This window comes from Theobroma cacao, chromosome 9, assembly GCF_000208745.1.
Source record: "Theobroma cacao cultivar B97-61/B2 chromosome 9, Criollo_cocoa_genome_V2, whole genome shotgun sequence".
Lineage (NCBI taxonomy): Eukaryota > Viridiplantae > Streptophyta > Magnoliopsida > Malvales > Malvaceae > Theobroma > Theobroma cacao.
The window spans coordinates 36,594,193-36,618,068 of NC_030858.1; the positions used below are offsets into that span (position 1 = coordinate 36,594,193).

General features: G+C 34.4%; 5 protein-coding genes across 10 annotated transcripts; 3 read left to right on the top strand and 2 right to left on the bottom strand.

Annotated features, from left to right (window-relative positions):
* LOC18590745 (40S ribosomal protein S15a-1) lies at window positions 1,831–3,514 on the top strand. Of its 3 annotated transcripts, XM_007016441.2 has the most exons (5): window positions 1,848–1,948; window positions 2,037–2,084; window positions 2,482–2,632; window positions 2,733–2,893; window positions 3,184–3,514. In XM_007016441.2, exons 3-5 carry the CDS (start codon window positions 2,500–2,502, stop codon window positions 3,280–3,282), a joined length of 393 nt encoding a protein of 130 aa, XP_007016503.1. In that variant the 5' UTR covers window positions 1,848–1,948; window positions 2,037–2,084; window positions 2,482–2,499; the 3' UTR covers window positions 3,283–3,514. The 3 variants fall into 3 exon arrangements, with proteins under 3 accessions (XP_007016504.1, XP_007016503.1, XP_017982063.1); XM_007016442.2 differs by lacking the exon at window positions 2,037–2,084 and having other exon boundaries at window positions 1,831–1,948; XM_018126574.1 differs by lacking the exon at window positions 2,037–2,084 and having other exon boundaries at window positions 1,849–1,948; window positions 2,479–2,632.
* On the top strand, window positions 6,503–10,403 carry LOC18590746 (ras-related protein RABE1c). 3 transcript variants are annotated; one of them, XM_007016448.2, is made up of 9 exons: window positions 6,503–6,743; window positions 7,037–7,145; window positions 7,709–7,781; window positions 7,874–7,974; window positions 8,986–9,051; window positions 9,268–9,365; window positions 9,660–9,722; window positions 9,797–9,889; window positions 9,980–10,403. In XM_007016448.2, the coding sequence occupies exons 2-9, from the start codon at window positions 7,073–7,075 to the stop codon at window positions 10,064–10,066; spliced, it is 654 nt and encodes a 217-aa protein (XP_007016510.2). In that variant the 5' UTR covers window positions 6,503–6,743; window positions 7,037–7,072; the 3' UTR covers window positions 10,067–10,403. The 3 variants fall into 3 exon arrangements, with proteins under 3 accessions (XP_007016510.2, XP_007016509.2, XP_007016508.1); XM_007016447.2 differs by having other exon boundaries at window positions 6,503–6,739; XM_007016446.2 differs by lacking the exon at window positions 6,503–6,743 and adding an exon at window positions 6,813–6,919.
* Window positions 10,735–14,007, bottom strand: LOC18590747. Of its 2 annotated transcripts, XM_007016450.2 has the most exons (6): window positions 13,803–14,007; window positions 13,516–13,630; window positions 11,719–12,789; window positions 11,574–11,639; window positions 11,296–11,494; window positions 10,735–11,152 (listed from the first exon to the last, which is right to left on the bottom strand). In XM_007016450.2, the coding sequence occupies exons 2-6, from the start codon at window positions 13,516–13,518 to the stop codon at window positions 11,088–11,090; spliced, it is 1,404 nt and encodes a 467-aa protein (XP_007016512.2). In that variant the 5' UTR covers window positions 13,519–13,630; window positions 13,803–14,007; the 3' UTR covers window positions 10,735–11,087. The 2 variants fall into 2 exon arrangements, with proteins under 2 accessions (XP_007016512.2, XP_007016516.2); XM_007016454.2 differs by lacking the exons at window positions 13,516–13,630; window positions 13,803–14,007 and adding an exon at window positions 13,124–13,213.
* LOC18590748 (zinc finger protein ZAT12) lies at window positions 15,351–16,304 on the bottom strand. The gene has a single exon (XM_018126642.1). It carries the CDS (start codon window positions 16,069–16,071, stop codon window positions 15,580–15,582), a length of 492 nt encoding a protein of 163 aa, XP_017982131.1. The 5' UTR covers window positions 16,072–16,304; the 3' UTR covers window positions 15,351–15,579.
* On the top strand, window positions 20,918–23,018 carry LOC18590749 (methyl-CpG-binding domain-containing protein 7). The gene is made up of 5 exons (XM_018126942.1): window positions 20,918–21,127; window positions 21,675–21,797; window positions 21,904–22,017; window positions 22,404–22,499; window positions 22,794–23,018. Exons 1-5 carry the CDS (start codon window positions 20,918–20,920, stop codon window positions 23,016–23,018), a joined length of 768 nt encoding a protein of 255 aa, XP_017982431.1.

A 23,876-nucleotide genomic window follows, 5' to 3' on the forward strand; every position in this document is an offset into this window, starting at 1 on the left:
TTTTTTTAAATATTAATATTTTAATATTTTAATCATATTAATATTAATAATGTTTTAATTATATATAAAATATTAATATTTAAAATTTTATAAATATTTTTCTCTTTTTCTTTTTTTTCCTTTTCCTTTCTTCTTCTCCATGGGCCTGCCATCGAAAATGTGACCAGTGTAATGAAACACCAATCTGGCGCACCATGTAGCCAGATCTAGCCACTAAGGCGTCAGATCGACACTTCACTATGTTAGATCTGGTCGTGGAGTGCCAAATTCGACCGTGGGGATCTAGTTGGGAAGCACCAGATCCAGTGCTTCTAGCGGTCAGATCAGATCGTGGATCCCACATCCGATGATTCTTCGATTGAATTTTGTCGCAAAGGACTAGATAGACGATTTTCGACCATATTCGATCGTGAAACCGTCGTCACCACCGCCACCATTGTCATCTCTTGTGATTAGTGTAAGTTAAAGAGAGAATGAGAGAGGAAATAACGTGAAAATAAAGAGAAAAAATAAGAGAAAATGAAAAGAAAAAAAAAATTATAGGTCTAAGGTTGTAATATTTCTAAGTTATAAGAAATATTTTAGTCTTATTACATTTCAAAGCTATTCCCCTAGTCATGAAATAGCAAAACCCATGGGAGAGCTTGGGTTTAATCAAGCCTGAGTTTTACCCCATTTTAAGGAATAACTATTACTAAATAATAGCTATTCCTTATGACATTGCTTACTAAACGGAGGTAAAGAGAAAATATGGGAATAAACACGAAATAGCTTTGCTATTCCCTGTACCCAACATGCTATTAAGGTTTTACTAACACCTAATTTCCCCTTCGGGTGATTTAAGGACATAGTTTTCCGTATTGATTAAATGCATTCAAGATTTTACTCTCAAAATATTCTCCATTAGTATCGAACCTTGATTTATAGAGAAAGAAAACTCCTATACTTACTAATAGAATTTACCCCTGTGGGTATTGCTATGTTAAATTGAACCATAAACAACTTTGTACTCAATTTTAAATTTTCATAAATTAAACTTCTCAAGAGGTAATAATCCCACAATAAAGTTAACTTGTCATTCTCTCTCTCCCTAATAAGGATGTGCAAATGCAAACCAAACCAAATCGAATTGAGTTCCTTTTTTTAGTTCAATTAGTTTGATTCTTCGAGTACTTCGGTTAAGGTAGTTCAATTATTAATGTTAATTTAGTTTAGTTTCGGTTAGAAATTACTAACCGAACTAATCAAGCTTGAAAAAAGGAATGATGAGGTTTTCGCATGGGAAATAAATCATAAACTATTTGTTATTGTTTTTATTCATATTTTTTTAATTATTCGTTGTTTATATGAGTATCATCTTATTTATTCTAATTGTTTATCATTATTTTTAATATTTTTGTAATTTTGATTCATACAAAAATGCAACATAAATAAATATATGCAAACAAAAGAAAAATAAAATTCTCAAGTTCAGTCTTCAAAAATCGAACCAAATTAATTGAATTAATTCAGTTTCAATTAATTTGATTATTTGTGAAATTCAGTTAAATTTTAATTATTTTTAAATATAAATAAATTAATTTAATTATTAAATAACCACAATCGAATTAACTCAAATAACCGTTTCCTCTACCATACTTCCTAAGATCCCTACTCAATATCTTATATATATATTATGTCATGATTGGGCTTAAAGGGAAAGTATCTAGCTATTTGAGCCTTTCTGGAATGGTCCATTAGTCCAGCATATGTCTTTCCAAGGGCCCACATTAGCCCGAAGGGGCATTTTCGTGACTGCGAACTTAAACCCCACCAAGCCCTAAACAAGTGTGTTCAATCTTCCCCCCGCCCCTTAAAACCCAAACCGGCAAAACCCTAGTGCTGCCTTTATTTACTTCTCTTCACTCTCCTCAATCAACCTGGGCGCGGCCGCCATATTTGCTTTCAGGTAAACGCTCATTTTTCTCGTAAAATTTTAGATCCAATTAGCTCTTCGAACTTTGTCTTTGTTTTAAGTTCTCCCTTTTGTATTTCAGTTCTTCCATTGGAATCGGATAGCACCTTTGATTTGATTCTTCTAATTAGTTAGTTTTATCTACTTATCTTTGTATTTTGTGTGTTATTAATTGTTTAAGAAACTGAGAAGATTTTGGGCTTCTGGGCTAGTTAAGAATCAATTGTTTCTTTGTATAATGTTTCGTGCCCTTAAATTTTTTTGCTTTGCATTCTTGTGTTTTAGCATTAAATGGCTTAGAATAATTTTAATACCCAGAAAAAAAAGTTGGGTTTTGGTTGGAATAAGATTCTTCATTTTTGTTTGAATGAGAGAGTGGGACAGAGGGATATTGTTGTGGTATATTAGTGTTTGGTAGAAGATAATGCTAGCAAATTTCAAGAATGATCTACTTTTTTTTTAATATGATTTTGAAGTATTTTTTAAAACCATAAATGCTTGATTTTTGTTCATTGTGAAATCAGCAGCAACTTGGATTTGGAAGGATGGTGAGAGTTAGTGTTTTGAATGATGCGCTCAAGAGCATGTACAATGCAGAGAAGAGGGGCAAGCGACAGGTCATGATCAGGCCTTCCTCAAAAGTGATCATCAAGTTCCTTTTGGTCATGCAAAAGCATGGTTTGTTGACTATTCTCTCCACTCTTATTTATTAAGAACTTAAATTTATCTGTTGTAATATGAAAATGCTGATACATTTACTTTTTGATTGCCATTGCAGGTTACATCGGAGAGTTTGAGTATGTTGATGATCACAGAGCTGGCAAAATTGTGGTTGAACTGAACGGGAGGCTGAACAAGTGTGGGGTGATTAGTCCTCGTTTTGATGTTGGAGTCAAGGAGATTGAGGGTTGGACTGCTAGGTTACTTCCTTCAAGACAGGTTAGCGTAGAAGCCTTTTGGTGTTTAATTTCTGTATTGTCTTTTCATAGGAATTGGTATTTGCCAAGATCAAGAAATTTTGTCGGAAGAAAGAAACGAAATACATTTTAAAGGTGGGAACAGGCTTTGATTTATGCATCTTATCTTGCTATTTTGCTGAGTGGTATGTGTTGTTTTTATTCTCATAGTCCACTAGATTAGATTTTATGGTTGACATAAGCTTGTGTTGATTATGGAGGGTCTATTCAATTGAAATGAGAGTGCCATGTTCATCTGTTTCCTTATTGCAGTTTGGATATATTGTGCTCACCACGTCTGCTGGCATCATGGACCATGAAGAAGCTAGAAGAAAGAATGTCGGTGGAAAAGTACTTGGTTTCTTCTATTGAGACAAATTTATGAGATTTTCATTTTTGATTTCTCTTCATGTTGAATTGGATAGTTTTCCAAGTGTTGGTGCGATTCTAATTTTGTATATTAGGGACTATACTTATGTTTTGGTTATGATGTTTGAGATTATTATGAATTGTTGGGTTTTCCATCGGTAATAGTTGTTTGCCTTTGTTTTCAGACAGTTGAAAGAGCTTTCCAATTTAGAAGTATGTACTGATTAATTTTCTATTCTCTGCTTATTCACAAAATTTTATTTGGATGAACTAGCATATTTTCCTTTCTTCATGATTTTGGTGTTGTGATCGTTATATCCCAAGATATATTTAATCAATTAATGGTATACTGGAGCCTGGATCGTGGATCATAATAACACTTTTCTCGTGAGGCCTGAGTTCCTCACAGTGTGAAATTTTACTGTGCTGGTTGCTTTTTTAAGCTGACGTTTTCTTCATTGAGAAAAAAAAGGGGTTGAAATGAAACCAACATAAGATTGGTTGTTACTTGTATGGTATGATAACTCTTATGGGCTAATGGCCTGAATATCCATAGGAAATGGTCTTGTCGTGTGAAAACTTTTAACAGTTTACGTGTCTGATTGCTGGCATTAGGCAAGCAAAATCTCGAGATTCAAGCTTCTCATCAATTATTTGAGGGTAAAATATTCCCGTTTATTAAGTTTTAATTAAAATTTTAAGTGAGTTTATTAACTTTTAAAATAATCGTTTCAAAAGTGTAAACATCTTAAATAAAAACTATGAAAAAATTAAAATATTTTTTATTAATTTTAAAAATATTATTACATTTTTTAAAAAAACAAAAGGCATCACCGGTGCTCGTTTCCTACGGTGCTTTTTTTAATTAATAAAAAATTATATAATAATAATTTAAAAATAATAAAAAGTTAAATAATTATTTTTATATTGTTACATTATTAAATTAATAAAAAAATTAATAATTGAATTTATGTGTATAATACAAAATAATTTTTTAAATCAGAGTATTTATTTTAAAAATTAATGAACCCGTTTAAAATTTTAATTCAAAATTTATAAGATGGGATATTTTACCCAATATTTGATCTCTTCATTTGACCGGCTTGCTAGCGATGAAACTAATGATCAAGAAGCACATTCTTTCAGTCTTTTTTGCCCCAACATATGTCTAAAAAAGGTTGAATCTGTTTTGATGGATAAGGGAAAAAGAAAAGCATATTGCCGAATACACAACATACGGAAAAATTCTGAATAACCATGACCAACCTAGATATCAAACATAAAATCAACAAAAATTACAGCAAAATGAGAGAAACAAACAAGGTCTAATAATATACTCAGATATATGGTATAAAGAAAACAACAAACTGTTTCCTTTGAATGTAGAAAAATAACTTAACTGTCACTCTGTTACTAATATGCTTGAGCTACAATGATACCATTCTAGATGAACTGCCAAAGGGTCTGTAGTTGCCCAACTGATCAAACACCTGGGTACAATTCAACGATCATGATTCATTTGTATGCTCATCACCATCCTCATCATCGCCGTTGATCTCGCCGTCGCCGCACGTCCTTGATGCCGCCATGTTGCAAAAGTCGCAGTCGAACACCTAGATTGAGACCATGGATGGATTTCTTCAAAGAGAATGAGTAAAAGAGGGGTTTGTGTGCTTTAAAGGAAATGGTACTGGTTTGTGGGAAGAGTATCTTCCAAGCATATGCTTGAAAGCATTAACTTTCTGGCCCATACATATATATTTTCTTTCTATTTCCAACTTTAGTTAGTTTTATTATGATTATCACATGTGGGCGTGTAACAAACCTGAAATTCTAGCAATTTGCAGCCTCTGGAATTTTCTATTGCAGTCTGCCATGTCATCCTGTTTTGGACAGTCTAGTCTTTCTCTTCGATACAACAGGGCATTTTAGACCAGAGCTCGCTAAGACAAAAGGCTTCCATGCCATTTGATTGGTATTTGCCAGCGATTGTCAATACATCGTATTAGCATGAGCCCATGAGCTATAAACAAAGGAATATTCTTTCTCTTTCTTTCCTTTTTTATAAATTTTAATCATCTGAGAATAATAACAAGTTAAATTTACTCAAACATGCAATGATTCATGTTGATGATTGAATTCCAATCTAATCATGAACGTTCGAGTGCTAATATATTCAAACTCAATTATTGCCATCGTGGCGAGAAGCCTCCATTTGAAGTATCTATCCGCTAATGGAGCTCTTTGTAAGCTGGAAAACATTGGCTGTCCATGAGGATATTCGTTGCTTGGTCAACCACCTCCACCATGTGAGTTTCAATTTTCTTCATAACGAGGTTAATACTCAATAGAGTGGCAGACGAAAGATTGAAGTTCGAGTTTCGATTCGTGATATTAAAATTTTGTATTTTATTATTTGAGTATCGACTCACGACATTAAAACTGTATTTTGTTATTCTCTTTACAATTTTTTTTTCATTTTTTGATTGATGTTTTCTCTGTCTTTTTATTTATTGAAATATTTTTATGTTGACAATTTATAATAAAAAAAAGAAATATGTATTAAAAGAAGAAATTTTTTTTAATATATCTAATTTGAAATTTTAATTAAAATGTTATATTATGAAATTATATATGTTTTAGATTACGAAGATAACTCCATAGGAAAAATACAAGACAAATAAAAAGAATATAGACGATATAAATTACAAGTTATTGGTTTTCCTTAACAAAGAAGGCTGACAGAAATGGGAAGGAACTGGTCCAACCGTCCAACATATAGTAGTATTTTTCCTTTTAGTAACCAACCCATGTTCTAGTTTTGGAAACCCAACCCAACTGATCAGAGTTGCCTTGGACAGCTTGACTTGGTTCCTACGTCCATTGATATCCAATTTGTAGATCCACCTGAATTTCCTGACCGCCTGCTCCTTCTGTGATTTAGGTAAGTACGAGTTCTTTTCTGATGTAATGAAACACTAGATCTTTTGCTCTAACCCCAAATCGTCCCCAACTGCCAGTTGTTAACTCAACGCCTAGTGATGATTAGGATGCCAGCTCACTCCCCCCAGCTCCCTATTCCCTATGGCCCACACCAGTCATACAATATCAATCGAATGAGCCACGTTGTAATTGCCAGAATGTCAAACTCATGTGCCACGCGTTGTGATTTGGTTGGTTAGAGTAAAAACTTGAATTTTTTTATTCACTGCTCTATGGTTTGTAAAGAGAGAGAGAGGGGTGGAGGAAATCATCAAAAGAGAAGCTTAGGAAAGAGAAAGTCATTCTCCTTTTTCTATCTCTCCGTTGCTACTACTGGTGGATTTGCTAGCGTGCGCAGGGGTTGATCGGTGCACCAGACAAAAAAAAAAGTGCGAACGAAAGAAAGGGAGAAAAAGGGAAGAGAAAGCGGACACTGCGCATTTTAGCAACCCCATCTTCCTCGGAGAAGCTCGATTTTGTAGGTTATAATTTCTCTTTTTTTTTTCTTTTTTTTTCATTTATAATTAGAAAAAGAAAATAGAAGAAATAACTATAATCAACCAGCCAAACAGATAAGAAATTCAAATTATAATTGCCATGGCCTTTAAGATTTGACTTTTTGGAGACCTCTCCTATCTGTTGTTCAGTCTCCGATCCGGTATCTTTTTATTATTTTCTCGTTAATTATTTTATGTAATTACGTGGATTCGAGAGTGGATATGTGAGCTTTCGATTCTGACTTTTTTGTTCAATTTTTTCTTGTGTGTGTGCGCAGATTTGAGAGGTTTTCTTTGTCTAGTGAAATTTGTCAATGGCTGCTCCACCTGCAAGAGCTAGAGCTGATTATGATTACCTCATAAAGCTTCTATTGATTGGCGATAGCGGTACTTTGATCTCTGAAACCAGTTCTCTTGCTTTTCTTTCTCGTTTTCCTCATAACCAAATAGATCTTCAATTTTCCCCGGTCTTAATACTCTCGCTGAGATTTGTTTTCCATGCATTTTGCTCGAAACAATTAGCCATGCAAGTAGATTTAGTTCACATTATAATGTATTTCGTGTCTCTCGATTTCATTTCTATGAAATTTGGATGAGTTTCTTTTGGACTTTTACTTTTAGGTTTTGAGAGTCAAGGAATGTTTGAAGAAGCCCAATTTGGGAGCGTTTATTGGTTAAAATGGTTGTCTTTCGGTTTTGCTAAATACGGTTAGGTAGGAGTAGCAATTAGCTCCATGTACTTTAATTTCAATGATTTTTGGTTATTTGAAGTTGATGTTTTGATGATTTCATAAAATTTTAATTAACTTCTAGATTTAGCACCAAAATAATTTTCTTTCTCACGAAAATGATGGTTTTTTTCCTTTGAGATTTAGATGCCTTGATAACTTTGATAGGCATTTGAAGCTTGCTAGGAGGACTCTAATTGTTTCTGTTGTTTACATATGTAGGTGTGGGTAAGAGTTGCCTTCTTTTACGGTTCTCAGATGGTTCCTTCACAACAAGTTTTATCACCACCATTGGGTGCGTATTTTTCAAATGGAGCCTCTCTGTCTATTTTATTTGTATCTGGATGAAATTCCCTAACTTCCACAATGTGATTTTTTTATGTGCAGTATTGATTTTAAGATAAGAACCATTGAGCTTGATGGTAAACGGATTAAGCTCCAAATTTGGGATACAGCTGGACAGGAGCGGTTCCGGACAATCACAACTGGTATGTGTTTTGGTCCTCATAATTCTAACATTTCAATCTTAAGGAATGAGATGGTGTTGTTACTTGTTATATGCATGAGGAAAATGATATGGTGGTGTGTTATGACATTGTGATCATCTACTTGGAGATTTCCAGGCTGAGACCAATTTGGCCTAAATTCTTCCATTCTTTTCCGAGTTTGGGAGAAGAAGAAATATCAGAGGCCTTTTGTTGGAAGACATGTGCTAAAAGAACTACAAATTGAAAAGAAACCGTTGCTTTTGGGGGGGGGGGGGGGGGAACAACTTTGAGTGTTATTGATAGTGGCTTATAGACACTGCTCTGCTGTGAAAATCTGGTAGCTGAATGTAAGAGGAGCAACTGACTTATCTATGAGGCCTAAAAACACTGGCCTTGATGCCTGCTACAATGGGGTTGTGAGCCTGCCTTCGTGTACTGGATTATCAAGTTAGTCTGTAATTGGAAATTATTGTGATCATATACAGTGGGTCATGCATTGTCTTATTGCTGAGAAATTCCCTAGCAGAATTCCATCCATAGGCAATGACTGCTCTGCCTTGAGCTGTTATTAATGAGCATGGCAAGTATGCTAATAATGACTGAATTCAGTCTTAAACTTCTTAGATCTGCTTATTCATTACCTGTTACTTTCTGGGTACTTTGCATTAGAGCAGCTGCTAAAAGGTTGCCTAATAAACGTGGCAATTTGGCACTAGGCATCTTCAAGGAGTGATGCAAAAGGTTACAGCCTGAAATCCAATACATTTTTGTCTGATCTGTGTTAACTTTATAGGAGGTTTTTGACCTTTGTGTGGTATGATGGTTTTTGGTATGGGTGTATCTCTTAGGTCTTCAAAATGTTAAATTCTCCAATAGAGTAATGAAGTTCTTATTGACTTGATATTTGATAGCCGAAATCATCTTTAAGCTGTTTCTCTAAAATTGATATATATTCTTTGCATTCCTGCACATGGTTTCCCTTAATCATTTTTGCTTGTATCATTTTAACAGCTTACTATCGTGGAGCCATGGGCATCTTGCTGGTCTATGATGTCACTGATGAATCATCCTTCAACAGTAAATCCCTTGTTCTTTTGCTTTCACTTAATAGCTGATTTTACATTTTTGTTGTTTGACTTAACATTTTAACTTCTTTGTCTTAATGTTGCAAAATTTTGTTGGTTTCCTTTTAGTAATCTGTTAAATATTAAGGTTTTGCTTTGTTTCTTTTTGTTGTCCTGGCACTTCATTACTCTGTTAAATCTCTTACAGAAAGGCTTCTCCCCTTTTCAGATATTAGGAATTGGATTCGCAACATTGAACAGCATGCATCAGATAATGTTAACAAGATACTGGTGGGGAACAAGGCAGACATGGATGAAAGCAAGAGGGTATGCTGCTTGACATAAGATTTTCAGTATATGACATCTATGATCCTATCATCAATTAGATTGTTTTGCATTATGTCGTCAGAAGTTTAGCATGTTATCCAATTTGCTCTGCTAAGTATGCTGGTGGATCTGTGCATTTTTGCTGAGAAAGCAAAGATAACTTTTGCTCAGTACTCATTCCAATACAAATCTTTTGATTTCTGAAGTAGAGTAAGGAGGGGGTCAACTAATTAATTAAATTTAATGATACAAAACCACTAATTCCAGTGCTCTACATTTTTTCTTCTTGTGAAGGCTGTGCCTACCTCCAAGGGACAAGCACTTGCTGATGAGTATGGAATCAAATTTTTTGAAACTGTAAGTAATGCTTGCTGATTGTGGTTGCTGTTTGAATTGGCGAGATATAAACTGAAATAAACTGTTTCATGCAGAGTGCAAAGACAAATCTAAATGTGGAGCAAGTTTTCTTTTCAATAGCAAGGGACATAAAGCAAAGGCTTGCCGACACTGACTCAAGGGCTGAGGTATTCGAACTGCCCCACCTTGTCTGTAGGCTCTTACATTAGAAATCATAGTTATTTTGCAATTATTGAAAACTTTTTCTATGGTTGCAGCCCTCAACGATCAAGATTAATCAACCTGACCTGGCAGCTGGGGCTGGTCAATCTGCACAAAGATCAGCTTGCTGTGGTTCAACCTAATGAGATCAAATTAAATTCAACCTGAAGGAAGCACATATTGGATGTGAAACTTTCATCAAAAAAGGGGGAGAAAAGAAAGGAAAAATGAAGAAACTAATTGTGGTGACTGGATGATGGGTGCTTGTTTGTGTTTTTCTTCTTGTCATTCTTTTTAATCTTGTTTTAGCGTGTGAAATGTAGTCTTTTCATAATTGGATAATTTTTCTTTATGGCAAAAAACAGTTGTATCATGTGGAGAACATACTCCTGTTGGAAGACAAACATCTGACTGCTTGCAACACAAGTTCATTTATTGATGTAGGAAAAGAAAAGGAAGTGGTTTCTCTTTTTGTTTTACTTGAAAAACTCTGTTGCCATTCCAAGATACTTGCATGTATTAACCAATGATTTTCTCCACGATAAAACGCCTACTTTGTTCTCTTCTCCTTGACTCCCCTTTCCTTTTCTTTCTTCTTTCTAAATGTTTGATTGGCTTCGCCAAATCAATATATACCTGCAAAGATGAATTCTAGTTTCAAACGAGGTGGTGACTGGAAAACTAAAAATCATGGTTACAAGTTCACTAATGGCTGCCCAATCAAAGATGTTGAGTGCCTTGTATCTTCACGGTAGTACAAGACTGCGAGGGTACTTGAAGAAGAAAATTTCATCAGACGTAAATGCCCGGATAACACCGAAAGAAGAACTACCATTGGGGAAAAGCTGATATGTTGAGTCGAGTAATGCCCTACATGTAATACCTAAAAACATGAGCATATAAGCTCTCCTTGCATTCTTATTTACACTTCTTTGTCTACCAAACACCTCATCTCAATGACCAAATGCATACAATACATTGTTTTGAATCAGTTTAGCCTTAATATGAACAGAAAGCATCAGTCGCCCATCCTATGCCTACAGAGTAGGTAATTTACTAAAAACTCAACACATTTTTCTATACACATGATTCAAGAAAGAGATTGTTTCTCTATCTTACATTCTGACAAAGACGAATGTTCCAGACCTGTTTGGAACATTCGTCTTACAGGTTTAGTTCTTCCTTCCCATAAATACGCTGAAGCTCACGAGTTGCTGCTTGAAATGATTCTGAGAAGGTGGAAAATTAAAAGAGAATGAGTTTGTAACTGACCTTAAGGCAACCAAAGTACAGATCTGTCAAACCCACGCCATCACAACCCAAGGTAATAGAAAGCAAACAGGCAGCTTTGCAGCTAATCAAGTTTAATTACCTTTCCAAATGCGAAAGGACTTCTGATTAATTGGTGCACCAAACACGGTTTGAATTGTATCAAACAACAAGCTCTCAGGAGTGCTCCTCAATTCTTGTACTATCTGATAAATAGTCTTTCCATTCTCAAAGTAAATGTGATTGTTCGGATGTTTTGTTTTGCAACCAGCATGGCGCTCAAACTCATAAGCATTCAGCACCTAATGCACAATCATATAATTCTTTGATGAGAAACAGAGAAGTTTAGCAAGCAAATTTAGAAACCATGGGATGGCTTACCTTAGAAAAGTTACATGATTGACACCCGCAAAGATAGCCAGAACCTTTTATGACTCCACGAAGCTCCTTATTACATATAGGGATAAAACCATAAGGTAGAAAGCAATCACAACTAAAGAATACATGAGAAAAAGAACTGAGTTACCTCCCGTGACAAGGAAATGTACTTCACAGGTACACCATCTAGCATACCGGTCGATATCAAACTTCTGACATTTGAAGGGAAGCTGTTTGGAGCTTCTTTCTTTGATGATTTCAACTCTGGTTTAGTCCTTGAAGCAGATTCAGGTCTTAATTTAGGAGTCCGAGTAGTACTTGCAACTACAACAGCAGTTGATGCATCCAGCTGTTTTTCTGAAGCTCCTTCCGATGATGGATTGGAAGATGGAGTGTATGATGGCTCAAAGCTACTTAGAGGCCTCCCCACAGGAATAATCTCATGTTCTTCATGAAAGCCACCAAAAGAAAGAATATTGGCATCCTCCTTACCATAAGTGTCGCCCATTGATATAGGAATTTCATCACCCTTACCATAGGCAGGAGTTGCTGTTCTGATATGAGTATCACCCCTGTTGTAGGTATGACCCATTAGTGCAACATTGTCATACTCCTTGTCATAGCTATGCCCCATTGAAATGAAACTACTTTCATTTTCCCTGTCATAGGCCTCAATTGTAGTCATGTCACTGTTATTTTCCCTACTAAAACTATGTTCCTTTGGTGCATGCATACTGTTAGCAGAGTCTTTAACTTGATTGACCTTGACTTTTCTAATTCCACCATAATTAAAACATGTTTCAGGATCTTCCATGGTATGAGATATCGACGAACCAACAGAGGCATCTTCACCAAAATGGTCTTCAATTGCTTTTCGTCTTATGTTATCCACTTCAACAGGAGATATGTTCCTTTCAGTGAAATTGACAGGCCTTTCAGAATCAGAGCCAAACAGCCGGTCAATAAATTGGCTTGGAACTGATTGAAAACTGGAAACATTTTCCCAAGGGGAAACATTTAAATTAGATATTCCAGAACTTGATTTGTTGTTTGGAGCTTGTATAGCTTGCTTCTTGCTGGGGAACAGCTGTGGTTCAGCATCAACAAACCAATTATGAGACCTCTTAGGTTCAATTCGGGACGGATTATCAAATGCTGCATCCCCATCGGATATATGCGCAGGACCCTTTGCCATCCAAAAACTTTTATTCTGAAAAGACTGCCAGAAACAATCACTCAGAAGTTGCTTGCTTGTAATACTCCAGTGATCCATAAACCAACAAAACATTGGGAAGAAAACCCTTTGATTCTTTCACAGTAAAAGTTGTAATCTTAATCATTTTCAACAGTTATTCCCCACAGCGAACCCCACCAACTCAACCCTCCTCCCCCTAAAGAAAAAGAAAAAGGGACAAAGAAAGCTCTTTTTACATCCAATCTATTGCATTCCCCTGCCAAAGTACGACTTTGAAACCTTCCAAAACTTAGTCATAACTCATATGCAATATGCAACACTAAATGTACATTCTTTCAGAAGGGTGTTTATAGCTTACTAGTTTTATTCCAATTTGAGGAGGACACTTCCCTCAACTTCACTCCAGGTTGACAGTTCTCCTTTGTTTATATATACATTTCATTTTCGGCTGTCCAAAAATATAACTTAACTCAACTACATTTCATCACAATTTTCAAACAGAACATTCATTTCTGCATCAATAAAATCCTAGTGAGCAAAAACCAATCTAGCTCGCCAATAAACATAAACACTTTCCAGGTTCGAACACGGTAATCTTTATTACATGATACAGAAAATTAGAACAAGAAGAAAAAGTAAGCTAAAACTGTGCATTTCAATAAAAAAATCAAATAATTAGCAAATATAACCCAAAAGAAAAAAGAAAAACCACCCATTTTATTATCATAAAAGAACTTCAAAAAGTTATACCATTTCTTTCCAGTTTCCCTCTACTTCAATTGGAGACAGAGCACTTTTATCTTCTTCTTTAACTCTCAATCAAAGTATGCGAACTCTGCTTACATCATCCCAATTCAAAACTTCCCTGCAAATTTCATAAAAAAAGAGAGTAAAATCCCGTAAATTTCCCTAAAAAACTAACCTCCGTAAAATGGCTAAAAACAAAAACTTTATAAAACCGATGAAAAAGCAGAACCCTAAAAATGATTTCAAAGCAAAAATGTTCTTTTCCGTTCTTCAATTTCCACGATCCTTACCTTTCTTTATCACCGGAAAACCGAAGGAACCCGGTCGATCGCCGCTCATTTTTATGATGAATTTACCGGCGAGCAAAGCAAGAGAAAAACCAAAAAAAAAGGAAAAAAAATAAAAGTAAAGAGAGAGCTAAGTTTGATATTGTGTGTGAGGAGCACCTGATCTTTGCTCCTGAAAGGAATATCGAAACGTAGTCTACAACTGCTTAATCACACGTCACGCTTACTTTCATCTTTAACGTACACGTGTGTTGTGAGTAACGGACCTTGACCGTCGATGGACTGTAACCAACTTCATCCAAGGGTGGGTTTTCGTCACTTTGGATTATCTTGGGTTTCGAATCTTGTACGGCCGGTGCTAAGGGGGGAGTTGAAACGTTCAACACGTGTCGAGTTTTGGATGGTTTAACTGTCTTAAAGGCAGTTTGCGTGGGCCAATCAGATGGTGACAGTTCTACCGCAAGATTTTTGAAAGGCATTGATTAAGAATTCATTAGCGATGATTTATAATCTTCTGTGACAGTATTCACGAGGAACGGACGACGTGGCTGGCTCTCATTAAATTGGTAAGGAGAGTGTATCTAATTATCAAACAATTCCTCACAATCTAAATTTTGTGTCACACTTTCCCTTTTCCCCTCTAACAAGAAATAGCATATAAACTTATACAATTTCTCTTAATAGGTATCAATACGATTTGTAATACGATTCATTCATCAAGACGCTCTAGAATAATTATTAGGTCATAAAATTATATTTTTCGAGTTACTCTTGACAATAAAAGAGTGCGAGAATGTTTGTTAAAATGTTATCTCGTTTTTGGTTTTGTTTTATTTCATTTAAAATGATATAATATGAAAGAATGTTACAAATGTTTAAAAGTAGTACACTAAAGGATGGTAGAATAACCTCATTTTGTGTTGATACATTCCTTAGAATGGAAAAGTTTTGAGATTACCACTCATGTTTTTATGATGAGTCCATGCCTCTAATGTTACAAAATATGTCTAGTTTAAGTTAAGACCAAGAGCATAAAACACAACTATGGTCCAAAATTAAGTTACAACCAAATCAAATTATATTGATATTCACAGATGAATATATGTTCTAGTAAAGTACTTTTAGGGATAAAACACTTTCGGATTAGGGAAAAAACATCTTTTGGATAAATATATACTTCTATTTTCTTTGTATGTTTCTGAAGACTTGAGCCCAAAGCCGAGTAAACAAATCCAATGCTGCTGCCTCATCAATTCATCTGCAAGATGGAAACAAACCAACTCAATTTCTTCACTTCTTTCAATGTTCATGAATCTTAGTGTTTTAGAGAGTCTTTTAAGCCAATTCAATGTTCTTTATTGGTAGGGGATGATATTCGATGTTCTTTCATGGTCGGGGATGAGAAAGTGTTTCTTCGTCAATCTTTTCAATTAATCTCAAGTAATAAATTTTATTTCTTTATTTTTTTCTTCAGAAGTCTGCTTCTCATGGCAGGATTTTTTCCAATTCATTTAAAGCAATTAATTATTGAAACTTAAAACAATGTTCTCGTGCATGGACCAGAAAAGATGTAGGATTTTAATAAGGAAAATCACTAGTAAAAATGGAGGAGCAACTGAGTCTACAAGATGTTAAACTCCAACTAACTACTAAAAAGAATCAAGAAATTAAATCATCTAAGTCTATACCCTGTTCATAAGAACAAATGTCAAGAAAAAATGCCCATAAAAAATTTGTAAACATGAACCAGATTTTTTACAAGAACAACAACCAAAAGATCCTATATAAAACAATGAACAACAGGTGCCGGCGCCACCTTCCCTAGCTTCAACTCCAAATCACTTCCCCATGGCGTCAGGTTCAGATCCAGGCACAAATCACTTTCAGCGTCCCTCGACTTCTTCATCTCTGGCAACAAATCCCGAGTCACCAACCCTTCGTTTGAGGCAGCCCTATGTCTCCTCATGTGACCCCCAAGGGCTTGGCCCATGGCAAACTCCAGGCCACAGATTGAACATTCGTGGGTCTTTGGCTTCTTGGGTGAAGCAGGCATCTCCGAAAGGTTATCACCTCCTCCTAGCCTCGGCTTCTTGTGGCTAGCCCTGTGCCCTCCGAGTGCTTGGAAAGATGAGAATCTTTTGCTGCAAGTCTTGCATGCGAAGACACGACCCTGGAAATGCTTCGACGGGTCGGTTTGGCCAACCTTGGATAGCAACATCAAGCAGTTTGCCATGTCCATGGCCTCAATTTCTCTGCCTCTCTTCATGGTCATGTTTTTCCAAAAAAAAAAGTCCGAAACTTTAGGGAAACCCTGAAATGTGGAAACTTACGCTTAAGGTTTTTGCTGCTGAAAATCTGAATGGAAAACTTTGGATGGCAGGAATGAGAGCTTGGGAGTTATATTTATAGGTAGGCAGCTGGCGAGAGTGTGCTAAGCTGGGAAGGTCAACATTTCAGATTTGTCAATGATTCTTGCGGGTTAAGAAAGTAAAGAGTGTTGGGTACTGTTGCAATTACGATGGAAGTTTCATGGGTATATATGGAAACGTAAGCCGCCATTCAGTTCGTTTGCGTCACCGCGTAGCGGAGCATGTTAAGAAAGTCCCTACCAGGACTCTTCCTAATTCTAGACACTTGTACACTGTTCTCAGTGTTGTTGTTATCCCCCGCCACAGCTTTCGTGCGTGGTCATCACGTTCCATGCTTTTCCCCGAATATCATAATTTTCTTCATTACTTGTTCCTTAAGTCAATAGTATTTGTTTGTGTTCGATTTGGATTTTTCCATTCAATATTGGCAGAAAAATTGGGAAGTTAAAACTATTAAATTTACTACACGATTACGTTTATAGCATCTTAACTTTGGCACTGAAATCAGTGGAAGGTTGCATATTTGGGCATAAGCGTTTTCAAGGAAATAGAATTCCGGAATCCTGATGTCATTTGTCGCTACGCTTCTCTCATGGCGCGTGGGGGTGTTGAACCGACTCATGTGAGTTTTAAAAAAGGCCACACCACGGCAAAGAACTAGCTGCATGTAAAACCGAAATCAACTGCAACAGGGAACAACATAAAATGGGGACAGAGAAAACGTGGGAAGAAAGTAGTTGTAGTACAACGAAGTATGTCTTATTTAGTAAAAAATTCAACGCGGTCTTCAATTTAGCTCAAGGATGACTTTCCTAGTTTCACACCTTTCCTACTGACTCACATCCACTTTCCTAGCTATTACCCGCCTTTTTAACGTGTGTCCTTTTCATTTTACTGGAAATAAAGTTCTTTGTTATTTCACAGTCCGAATCAAGAAAGTTCTTGTCGATTAAGTAGTAAAGAGTAGTAGCATCATATTCCTAGAAGATTTCCGCGGTGCATTCTCGTTAACAAACATTGCAATTTCGGAGTGGAAATTTGATGTTTGCAGAATCTAAGTGCGTCCACATTTGCTTTTAGAGGAATTTTGTATGTATTTTTCTTAAGAAGAGTGTTAATTGCTCAAACAGCATTTAGTAGTCAATGACTTACCATTGCAATTGTGTTTAATTATAATTTTTAAATGGTAATCGCCATATCACGATGTCAAATTAAATCAACTATGGAATGCAATAAATTTTATTTTAATTCTTTTTTTTCCATATTCTTTCTCCATTTCTTTGTCCACATGTTTAAAAGAGAGGCCTCCTACACGCTTTGTACAGGGAGTAATGCAATTATTAAGTTAATACTATTATTAAAGAAAACAGCGTCGTTCTATGTTTTCCAATTGCCTTTTCTTCTGTTTTTCTTAATAGCAAATGATCATAAAAACAAAGCCAGTTAAGGCAATACAAAGAAACTGTAAAAGACAATTCAAAAGATTGACTTACAGGAAAGCCACAACAATAGAAAGAGACAAATTTCAATATAAATCCAAATATTCACGAACTCAACAAAGTGAACCAATGAGATGAATAAAATAAAGATTAAGCACCTTCGTTTTCCAAAACAGCACAAAGGATTAGAACAAAGCCAAAAAACGATTGAATCTGATAATCTCAGCTTTTGCAAGCCCGTCAGCCGAAGTGTTTGCCTGTCTGTTAATGTGAGTGAAGGTAAGATCCTTGGAGCTTGTTTTGAACGCTTCAATGCAGTTGGATAAAAACTTCATGCGCCACATAGCAATTGCCTTTTCTTAACGGCAAACAATTAAAAATACATAACAAGAGCATGAAACTTGCCGCTGAAAAACACATAGCAATTGCAAATTCAGTCAAAAGAAATCAAAATATTTTATTAATAAAAAATTAAATAGGTAAAGATTTTCCTCAACTGTACGGATGATAAAACTTCCACTCAACTACTTCTTTGGGATCAGTTGAATACAAAGTAGCCGTAGTTATTTGAACAAATATTTATTTGATTTTGGAAGCTTCGATTTGAATAATAATAATAATCTCAATAGGTAGAATTTTCTTGCCATACTTCTGGGTTTCAAACTACATGATCTAAAAAACAAATAAGACCAAATTTCAGAAGCTTCTTCCTCTAGAATCTTGTCCCATAGTCATAAACATTGATTTTTCAATTATCTTTTTCCACTCATCAAAGAATCTTTTAATCAAAACTACAAAAGAATAATCATGTTGTTTAATAAGACCAAATCTTTTTTTTTCTTAATTTTTGTTGTTTCTGTCACGTTTGAGTTTTTATATATTCTCCATGTTGTTTTTAGGCCTTTTTCTTTTAATTTAAATTTAGACTGTTTGAGTTTGAACATACTGATTAAAACTCAATAATTCAGATTTGAAGAATAATAAATATCAAGAAGATTCGAGGATATGAATCATTTATAGTTTCAATAAAATATTTTCTTTCTTTACTAGCCTGGTTTGCTAGGGGATCCAATGCTCTGGCTTGCTTCCCAGGTTCAGTGTTTAATAAAATATTACGTTTTCCATCTCATTTTATCTTTTTTGTTAATTTTTGTATCAAATAAATTCAATATTGATCATTATTTTTTAATAAAAATTTTAAAAACAAGCTTTGTAAATTTTGAATTTCAAATTTTTCAAAACATATTTTTTAGATTTTAATTTTATATAATGTTTTAAAAATTAATGGTCCAAATTAAATTCATTTGATGAAAAAAATGAATAAAGGACAAACAAATTAAGATAAAATTTTGATTTTGATTTTGATTTATTATTTTAAAATTTATAAATGTTCAAAAATTTGTATATAAAAAAATTAAAAATCTAAAACAAAAGAACTTCATTTTAAAGTATTTAAAAAAAAGGATTAAGAAAAAAAAGAAACCGAAGAGTACCGTGTCTTTGTCATCTGTTGTGAAGCGTATGCGGCGTGTTCTCCCTGCAATATTTGACGGTTCTCATTTATGTATAATTAGATTATGATCCGTGTGTTGCATTCGAAACTCATTTTTTTAAATATTATTTTATGACTTTTACATAAAAATTTCCTTTTACTTATATAATAAAAGTCAGACGAAAAAGTAAAAACTAACATCGTATGTAACCAAATGAATCCGAAGACCTTTCCTAATCCACGTGCGTGCATAGCGATCTATTCAAAACAATTATTCTTTGAATTTTTTGTTTATTAATTATATTCATCTTTTGGTGAAGTAGTCAAAGATTTTGAAAATTAGTCGATACAGGTTCAGGGTCAGGTACAGGCTGCCTTTACTCAGGGATGTATTTATCTGCTTCTCTACGAAATAATGACGGAAAAATGAAAAAAAAAAACCAATAATAATTAAAAAGAACATGTAGAGAAGAGAAGAGAAGAACTTTCAATTTCCCGTAACTGACAGTTGTTGTTGTAGATCAGGGCGCAGGCAGCGTTGCGTTTACGGTTTTTTTTTTTTTTTGCGGTCCAGTCTGGCTGTTGTCACTGGAAAAGTACCAAAGTTGGAAACCATCCGTTATTTCCTTTACAACGAACAAAACCACACTTTTGCGCTTCCAAGCTGTTGACATTATCCATCCTTCCATGATTCTTTCAACGTTTGAAATTTGTTTTTAAATATTAAAGAATAAATAAGCTATTAAAACTATTTCCATCTTGTGAGTAGTAACCTTCTACTTATTATTACTATAATTATGTTGCGTTAATATTCGCTTATTATTTTTTGGTTAGCATAATAATTAAAAATTTTCTTAAATTATATATAAATTTAAATAAATTTCATTTTTTAATTACATATAATTAAGTTTATGTATTTTACTAATAGTTGCTAATCAACACATCATTTATTGTTTTTATATCACGTGATTCGTGATATATTAATATATTATAATAAATTATAATATGACATGTTGACGTTATCATGTGACAGTTCACTCTTTACGTTATCATTGTATTAATGTTATGAGATATAAAAAATGACAGTAATATTTTGATTAATAATAATTAATTAATAATTAATTATAAAAATCTTTTTGATATAAAATAAAAATATAAGAGTTTAATTAAATTGAATAAAAAATAAAAATTTATTTAAAATTTTTAAATAGTTTAAAATTTTTTTAAAATATTATATCTTTTAATTATATATGACTTTTTTCAATACAAGACAAAAATTATAAAATAAATATAATGTTATTCAAAATTAAAAATTCAAGATTTGAAAATCTACGAACTTAAAAATACATTTCTATCTACTTATATCTCTCATGGATGACCTACCTAAGTATGTCATGCGACCATCAGCTATGATGTCAAAAGCATTCCTTTAGATTTATTTAATTAATCTATTGTTTTTTAAAATGTAATAATTGTATATAATAATTTATTAGATTGATGCGAATTTTATTTTTATAATATGTAATTTAGTAGAAAAGTTATGAACTTATATTTTTCACTAGAATTAAAAAAGAAGAAAAAAAACAGATTTTAACTAGTGTTTTCTTCGAGGTAAAAAGCATAGGGAGTAACTTTCGGAATCTCCAGAAGCCATTGACGTAACTGAGCTGCTGCTCTATAGCTCCACCGCAAAAGGCGCATGAATAACCCGACCCGATTAATTCCCTTCAAACGGGACCCGTTTCACTGACCGGTGACCACAGCGTCCGACACCACACCGGAAAAAGAAAAAGAAAAAACTTCAAACATTTCCGAACAATGAAGAGCAAATCGTCACCGTCGAAGAAGAATCCACCTCCGGCAGGCGAAGAACGAGAAGCCCACGATCCGAGTAAAACGCAGCTGCAGATTGTGGACACCAGGCCCACCTCATCCATGATCAGATCATCTGTCGAGTTGCCACGTGGTTGGGTCGTCGAGCAACGGCCACGTGTTAACTCTGCAGCCCGTCCCGGCCGAGTTGACTGGGTTGCTTCCTCCTCCTCCTCTTTTTCTTTTACGTTCTCATTTTTGTATTTACAATTTGTTCTTCTTTTCTGGGATTGTTTTTCATTTAGTTAATGAACTGCATCTGCATTCTGCATGCATGCATGCATGCATGCATTTGTTTTGAGGTATTTATCTGAGAGGCTTCAGTTTGGAGGTTGATCTTTGCGTTTCTAATTAATTGATTTGGATGAGGATTTATGGAATCCAAGGAATCTTTGAGCTGTAATCCATTTTCCCATCATGGCCGGAAAATTTTAATATTATCTTCTAATTTGCGAATCCTAGTCTCCATAATTTATAAATAAGGGAATGTTTAGATGTAGTTTCCGTATTTAAATTGGTCACTGATCCATTTTTTAGGCCTTGGGCCTTAGGGGGTGGGGGAGGGAGGGAGAGATGTCACTGCTCTGTTTAGAACATTCTGAAAGTTCATAATTATAATGTGGGATAATTGTGTTTGGAAGTTCATGCATTGAAGTTTCTTAGAAGACAGAATTTTGAGAACTTTCCATCTTATTTTCTGCAGTATTACTATGAAGCTGGGTCTGGACGGCAGTTTCGTTCCCTCACAGCTGCTCAGGAGTACCTATGTGGAGACATGGAATATACTCGTAGACCACCAAGAGTGAAACCTGGCAATGAAAATTCTGTGAGTTCTATAACTGTTGAATGGATTTTCATGTTTTTATTGCCATGAGGATTAGTTGTATTCTTGCTTATTTTGATCTCACCAACTGTGCTGGTACTCTTTGCAGAAGCAAATTGTGCCCCACGTATTCAGGAGTGCTTCACCGTTCATGCTGCGTCATGATTGGATTGTTGAGGAAAAGCCCCGTACCAATGTTAGATATGCTGGAGTGATTGACAGGGTACTCTTGCATGCTTAATTTTTATTTGAAGTTTGTAGGCTTCTTTTCTTTTTACTCCTTGACCTTGTGTGCACCCAACTTTGCGAATTGCAACCAAAATAAGATATACAGGTACTCCCAAATGATCCCATTCTTGATGGTTTTGTTTCAGTGTGCATTCAGTTCTTGCTTTTTGACAATCAGAAGTCTTTTCTTTTCCTTTTAATTTGACGGCTTCATATAATGAACTTGTATACACTAGCAAAGAGCCGAAGAAATACACTCATCATTCTACCTTTAACTGAGTTGAGAAAAGAACAACTGATACCAGGCTTACTTGTCTAGAAGTACTTTCATGGAATTTCCTTTTGAAACTCAGAATATTAGAAATGGTAATTTGTCTGCAGTATTACATTGAGCCTGGGACTGGACAGCGATTTCGTTCCATGATATCTGTTGAGAGATACCTTTCAGAGATGGAAGCAAGTGGAGCTGCATCCGAGGTACTTAAAGGCAGGCGTGCCATTTGTAGTGTTAAACTATTAAGTTTTGTTACAGTTGAATTCAGTGTTATAATTTATGTTACTGCCCTTACAGATTTCTGGTCATAGGAAATACATTTCTGATGGGGACGTTTCCCTACAAAATTGTTTTGAAATACCCAGAAGATGCCAAAAGAATAACTACACCTGGGGTATTGCAAAAACGTATTACAATGAGTTAGAGAAGTGACCTGAAGATTAAGAATCTCAAGAGAATTGTTGACAGTCTCCAGTCGTGCATGTTTCTGTTTTCAGCCATCAAGGCCACCTGGTTCTCGGAAGAAATTAAAATCTGCTGTGGAGGTTGATCCAATGCTTGATTTTACCAGCCCTACAGCAAAAGTAAAGTGGGTTCTTGGTGGATCTGGTGGAAGTCCATGGAACCCATTTATGGGTGAATCAGTGGTTCCAGAATTTGTACAGCAAACATGGTCCGACACATTTATATTATTCATGAAGGACAAGTTTTGTCGTGTGTAGCTTTGCAGGTATTTTTGCTCTACTCTTAGCAAAACCCAATTTATATTCTGTAACGTGCCTTCGATAATTTTTCCTCGCTAATTGCAGTAACTGTCTCTTAAATTTGACTGAAAAAATAAATGACCATCATGATGGTTAGCTTCCAGTTGCTTTTAACAGGGCCGGCCCTTGGGTGAAGCCACCAAGCAAGGGCTTTAGGCCCTCAATTTGGAGAGAGTCTATAATTTTATAATATAATTTATTATATTAAAAAATATAAAAATAATTAATAATTAATAAAATTATTTATTTTTTACTTTTTAATTATGTGTTTAATAAATTTTAATTTTTTTTATTTTTTAATTTTTAAAATATTATATTACTTTCAATCAACTAACAGTCATATATATTTAATTATCTTCAATAACTATTTTTTTCTTACTTATTTTTTTTATTTTCAATTTAACATATTTAATGATTTCTAACAACTATTTTTTTTATATATAAAATCAATTATTTCTTTTTCAATGTATAATATCTACTTTTTGAATTCTACTTTTCTCATTTGTTTTTTCTTCCTTCTTCTTTTAACTTCAATTTTCCTCCAAATAATACACAATAAATTTGTTATGTTATTATTTTCATAAAATCGTGAGCCTCATTTGTGTTTTGTAATAAGCATTCAACAATTAAGTACTATTGTTTTAAAATTTACAGACTTTTTTACTTTAATTTAGAATTTATATTATATTATTATATTATCTTTATTTCATGTGATAATTATTTATTTGAATCAAAAATTTTAATTGTTGATTTTGTATTAGCCATTCTAAAAATATAAAAATTTTACATCTAAAAAAATAAAATTTTAATAAAAAA